Source organism: Chelonia mydas (genome assembly GCF_015237465.2).
Source record: "Chelonia mydas isolate rCheMyd1 chromosome 28 unlocalized genomic scaffold, rCheMyd1.pri.v2 SUPER_28_unloc_2, whole genome shotgun sequence".
Classification (NCBI taxonomy): Eukaryota; Metazoa; Chordata; order Testudines; family Cheloniidae; genus Chelonia; species Chelonia mydas.
Genome location: NW_025111236.1, coordinates 52,724 through 58,849, shown reverse-complemented (window position 1 = coordinate 58,849; position 6,126 = coordinate 52,724). Strand labels below are relative to the sequence as shown.

At 52.4% G+C, this 6,126-nt stretch overlaps 1 protein-coding gene across 1 annotated transcript; it reads left to right on the top strand.

Moving 5' to 3' along the window:
• The first annotated feature begins 333 nt into the window (after positions 1-333).
• Positions 334-2,383, top strand: LOC122463975 (arachidonate 12-lipoxygenase, 12R-type-like). Its single transcript, XM_043537578.1, has 2 exons — positions 334-583; positions 2,042-2,383. The coding sequence occupies exons 1-2, from the start codon at positions 437-439 to the stop codon at positions 2,216-2,218; spliced, it is 324 nt and encodes a 107-aa protein (XP_043393513.1). The 5' UTR covers positions 334-436; the 3' UTR covers positions 2,219-2,383.
• Positions 2,384-6,126: the final 3,743 nt, after the last annotated feature.

Sequence of the window (6,126 nt, the reverse complement as noted above, 5' to 3'; positions counted from 1 at the left end):
CTACCCAGACGCACCCCTCAACCGAGTTCCTGGCCCCCGTTGTGCCAGATGCTGCCCAGACCCCCTGCACTTGTAAGATTCTATCGATCTGCGGCAAGCCCTTCGCTCTGGAGCGCCCCATGGAAGCTCTCTGGGCGCTGCCGTGTGCGACCCTCTGTGCTCGGGGCATGGCCCTCATCACGGGTGCAGCGAGGTGTGGGGTGGCTGGAAAGTGCAGGGCGGGGCTCAGCCCGGGGCGCTGCATTCCCCGCCTCCTCCGCTCCCGCTTGGCCTCCGTCCCAAGCCAGCCGGTGAATAAGCAGAGGTCACCCAGCCAGCTCCCCGCCACCGAGAACTCCCAGCTGCACCGTCGGGACGGGCTCCCCAGATTATCCGCCCCTTGGAGTCAGGAGCAACTTCATTGCCTGGGGGCAGCCCGGCCCCCAGCCCATCCCTGATGGCCGTCTACAAAGTCCAGGTGTCCACAGGCCAGGGCGCCCTGGCTGGCACTTTTGACACCATCTCCATCACCCTGGCGGGCATCGACGGGGAAAGCACCAAGCATGTGCTGGACCAATACGGGTTGGACTTTCAGTCAGGATCAGTGCGTGTTTTCGGGGGTTCCTTCTGCGGGGGTGTGTGGGGGCGGCGGGGATCCAGTCAGGAAGAGAGGAGCAATGGTTTGAGGGCCTGGCCGAGACTAAGGACCCCTGGGTTCTATTCGTGGCTCTGCCCGCAGAGGCCAGTGCTCGTGACTCAGTTTCCCCAGAAGGTCAAATGGGCGAGAAGGACCCAGTATTGGGATTTAGGCAGGGTTCCTGAACCCAAATGCGAGGTCATGCTCCCCCTTTTACAGCGCTCGAGTCCTCAAACGAGACGAGAGGGATCTTCCGTCTCCTTCGGAGCCTGGTTGATGCCGGGCCAGACCAGGCTGACTCACATAAATGCAGCAAAAAAGGATGGCGCGGGGGGGGGGGGGGGGCGGGGAGAAAGTGTTGGGGTGTCCTCGTACCAGCCTGACGGGGCGGGAGCCCCTGATGGAACCGCAGTTCTGTGGGCTGGGACGGTCAGTGAGGGGGTCTGCAGCCTGGATGCTGGGGATTTCCGCAGGGCTGAACGATACCAGCTGTGATCTACGGGCTGCACCCTCACCTGGCACCTGGGATCTAGACCCGGGACGGTCTGTCATTTTATATCTGAGCAGCGTCTGGCGTAATTGAGGCCCTGATTCGGTCAGGGTCTGTGCAGTCCCCCGAGCGACGGGGCCCTGATCTCTGTCGGGGTCTGGGTAGAACCGGGAGCGACAGGGACTCTGAACCATTAGTGCTGGAATCCTTTTCAAAGGGCGGGGGGTGCTGAAAACCTGCCCTGTTACCCCCTGTCTGAGCCCCCCCGCCCCCTCCAGCTGGGGCCGGCAGCAGTACTGTGCCTCTGGGAGGTGGGGTCCCAGACAGCGGTAAGGGGGCAAAGGCTGGGGTGAGCGAGTCCCGGGAGCGGGGCCAGGGGGGTTGTGGGTTGCGGGGCCCCAGGCAGGTCAGTGGCAGGGAAGCGAAGCAGGCAGCCGGCACCTGAGCCCCGGACTGCAACACCCCCCCCCCCGCACCCGTAGTTCGCACGCCTGAACCCTAATCTGAATCGGGGCCTGTGCAGTGCCTGGCAGTTAGTTACGCCAGTTGAGAATCTGGACAATAAACACTCTCAATGTTTCCATCACTTGGCAATGGGGGATTAAAGTTCAGCAGGTCAAAGAGCTGGTCTCAATGGAGGACAAACCCCCAGCTGGTGTCATTGGGCGTCTCTCCATTGTAGTCAATGGGACAAGGTCCCGACTGGTGTCAGTGGGCTTCTCTCTATGGGCGTCAATGGGACCAGATCCCCATTGGCTTTCAAGGGGCTGAGGATCTGGCCCCGTTGATTGCAATGGAGAGACACCCATTAACACTCACTGACACCAGCTGGGGATCCAGCGACGGAGAAGAAGGAGCTGTATCCGCAGATCTGCCCATGCAACGCTCTCCTTCCCGAGGGGCCGGAAACCCTCCCTGTGCTCTGTCTCCCCCAGGTACGGGAGTACGAGGTGCCCAGTGAGCGAGCCCTGGGGCCGATCGTACTGATCCGGCTCCACAAGGAACCCTATTCCGTTTTCCCCGAGAGCATGTGGCACTGCAACACGGTCCGGGTGACGTCTCCCTCACGGAGGGAGGAGCAAGGGGTAGGCTGGCAGCAGATGGTGCAGTAGGAGGGCTAGCCCTCATGATCTCCTGGGTGCTCGCCAGCGGACAGTGCTGCACTAGTGCTAGCCGCCGTCGTCTCCTGGGTGCTTGCGGTGCTGCTGGCTGGGAGAGCCGCCTGAGGCAGAATGGCCTCCGCAAGGATTGAAGCCTTTAGCAGGCCAACGCTCAAACCACTGAGTTAACCTCCCTCTGGTATTCCAGGCAGGACTGAATCTCAATTGAACTTTTCAAGGTGCCCTGACAGACCTTACCAAAACGATTGTCGGCCATTGACACCCGGGGGGGGGGGGAGGGGTGTGTGAAGCAAATGAATACAAAACAAACCTGGTCTATTTCTCGTTTTGATCCACTCCATCTATCTTTTACAGCTTTGGGTGGCAGCAGACTGTGGACTAGGACTGCCAGCCACCCTCATCTCCTGGCTGCTCAGCAGAAGACGGTGCAATACGCCTCCCTGCAGGACCAAAGGGAATGACCTGGTCAAGTCACTCCTTTTTCACTCCTTGCGCCCATGTCTGCCCAGGTGCTCCTGACCGACCTTACTGAGGCGGCCAGGAGCACCTCGGACACGATGACGATGGTTATCAGGCCTATTGCACCGTCTGCTGCCACAAGGCAACGAGCTGCTGCTGTGTAGCAATGCAGTCCCGCGTCTGCCGGCACCCAGAGACAGTGAGCTGAGCGGGCTCCATGTTTGCTGTAGTATGGCGTCTGCACAGGTAACTCAGGAAAAAAGGCGTGAAAGGATTGTCTGCCGTTGCTTTCACGGAGGGATGGAGGGATGCCTGAGGACCTATCCAGAACCACCCGTGACAATGTTTTTGCTTCATCAGGCATTGGGATCTCAACCGAGAATTCCAATGGGCGGCGGAGACCGCGGGAACTGTGGGTTACCTACCCACAGTGCAACAGCTCCGGAAGTCGACTAGACTCGGTCCTGTGGACGCTTTTTCCTCTGGCCGAGTTAATGGTGTTAAGTGGAGACACATATAGTCGACTATTTATAAATCGCTTTGCAATAAAAAAGACTTGAAAATTCGACATTACATACTGTAGACATGAAGTGTGCTAAAAGCACATCGACACATATGAGCACCACTCCGATGAAGATGTGCTAGGAAGGCTCCACAACCTCCGCGGTCGACCACATCCCACAGCGATAAGGGTCAATATCATGGATGCACTTTTTTGTTGGAACCAACCTGTACCGGGCAGAGACAGCACCCCAAGACACAGAGGGGCTGTACCTTGACAGGTCAAACTTTTTTGGCCACGGAACACTTTTTAACCCGTTATGCAAAACATAATATTATTTTGTAGTAGTGTGGTTTTTTCAAATCAAAAATTTCCTTATTTATGGTCAAATATATTTTATTTTATAAAATAAAGAAAAAATATAAATTAAAAATAAAATGACCTATTTCTTACTGGAACACGCGTATAAAGTTGTACAAAGTTCAAGTGCAAGAGTCAAAATTAAATTCTGGAACATCTATTCACATCATGTGGAACAGCAGTGTTCCGTGGGACACAGTTTGGGAAATGCTGCCCTATTCTCATCCAAATATGAGGTGTTATACCAGGACAACTAACAACTCGGCTAGGAATACCAGGAGGTCTAATCTCCCAGATATCTAGATGAATACACCAGTCCTGGCAGGATTCGGCATGTAAGGGCCCACAGCCCTCCTATAGGCCCATATACTTGGAAGGAACACTGCAAGTACTTGCAATTCCATCCGGAAAAAAAAATCTCCAAGTATGCCTCCATGGCCACAAATCAGCTATTACTCCTGAAGATTTCATTAGCGGAAAAGGGAGAGATTACGTCAACTTGTCCTTGCTTCCTGTCCTTAAGGAAGAGGAACAGAAGTAACAGAATTAGAAAAAAGCCGATCAGCAGTTTATGCAGGATCATGGACAGGAGGAGAGATCTTTTTTCAGTGAGAAGCATGGGTCCAAGCAGTCACTCTTTGGATAATCATCTCAGCAGCGTTGTTAGTCAGCAGGACTTTCGCTGGTAGACCTTTCTGATTTCAAGGCGTGGCAAGGCTGTTCGGGTTCCTTATTTAATGTTTCTTTCACCTGTGATTAAAAAGACAAGGCTTGCAGAAAACGAGTACAATGAACAAATTAAATTTATCGTTTTTAAATGCCTTTTGGAGATTCTGCAACTTCTACTAGACAACGTATTTCATTAGTACCTGGCAAGTAATGAAGCAAACTAACATCCATCAAATGAATGTCAATCTGAGCAAGGGCCAGTGCGGGGGCCACTGCAAGTCGCAACGGGCTCTCAGTCAAAATCTCACTTGGGCTAAGTCCAATCCTTTGATTGGGAGTGGCCTCATGCTCACCAATGCTAGGGCAAGGCATGTAGCCATTTGAAGTTTGTCTCTGCACAAATCTTCGGCAGTTTCTTTTTCAGAATAGCTACGTGACGTTCCACTGTCCCAGCAGATTGGGGACGGTGAGGGTAGTGGAGGTTCTTTGCTGACATGCACCACCCTGACATGCACCCCCCTGCGGGGAAGCGAGGAAGAAAGGGCCGAAGCACGCATCCAGCCAGCCGTCCTGGAAGCCCCCAAAATGGTCAGGGTGTAAAGTGCACCCAGAACACTCCAAGAACGTTTTTCGGTCTCTGGTTCCATCTCATAAAGCCTAGGAATGTCGCCGAGGGAAGCCAGGGGAGGCTGCTCAATTAAGGCAAAAGCAGGCTCAGACTGAGGGACAGATAGGTCCGCATCCTTGGCTGCTAAATCAGCCTAAGATTTTCCACGACTAACTTCATCATGAGGGGATTTCATGAGGAATGAATTTTACAATAGCAACCTCTTTGTGCAACAAAAGAGCCCCCAAAACAGTGCTGACTATTTTTGATAGGGGAAGCAGAGAACGTGAGAAACGCTCTCTGATTCCAAAACATACCATAAGCCACTCCAAAAGTATACCCAGAATCAGTCTAAATAATATCAGGATTATGCAGGTAGGAAGATCAGTAGCGCACACCCATTCCTGAGGCTCTCCCTCCTGAGGTCCCGGTAACAGGGAAGAAGGTTTCAGAATGATTTCAGAAGGTGACGAAGATAACAGATTACGCTCATATTTGGTAAGTCGAGAAGTAGACAAATGCTGTGTCTTAGAGGAGCTGCTACAGCATGAGGGACTGAAACAGTTGAAGGTGAGCCTAAAACTACAGAGTCAACTAATTGCAAAGCCAGGGCAGCGACAGCAAACGCCCTAAGGCATGGCGGAAAGCCAGTTGCTACTGGATACAACGTTGTTCTGGAATAAGCGAGTGAACTGTGTTTCTTTCCATGCTTTGTATTAGCACAGTCAAATCAAATCCATTCCAGTTCTGACAGAAAAGAATAATCAGGGAGTCCTATTGCGGGTGCACTAGAAACTGTTTGTTTAAGAGTTATAAAGGCTTCTTCCGCCTCTTGAGACGACAAGAGTGGATCGGGGTATCTGTTTTAGTTAATCCAAAAGCCACTAGCTGAAAAACCCAGTCATGCCAAGAAAGGTTCGCATTTAAGCTATAGTAACAGGCCTAGGTATTTTTAGAATAGCTGTAATACGAGAGAGGCTATATTGTGACCTAGTACTGGACTCTAGAGTAGCATCGCTGACGCTTTTCCCGGCAGGCTTTTTGAAGCAAGAGCAGTTAAGCGAAGCACAGTATCAGTTTTACACGAAGCAAAGGAAGGAGACGCTAGCAAAAGATCATCCCCATATTGTGTAAATACAGCTTTCTGAGGTGCATTAATTCAAAACATCTATATTAAATGTAGGCTATTTTTGTATTTTCTCACTTTCTCCTCTCAAAACACCGGTATCTCAAGGGTAGGTCATTATAGTTGTATGTAACCACCACCCGTTGCACAATCCCTGCATCTGCTCAGCCCCAGCA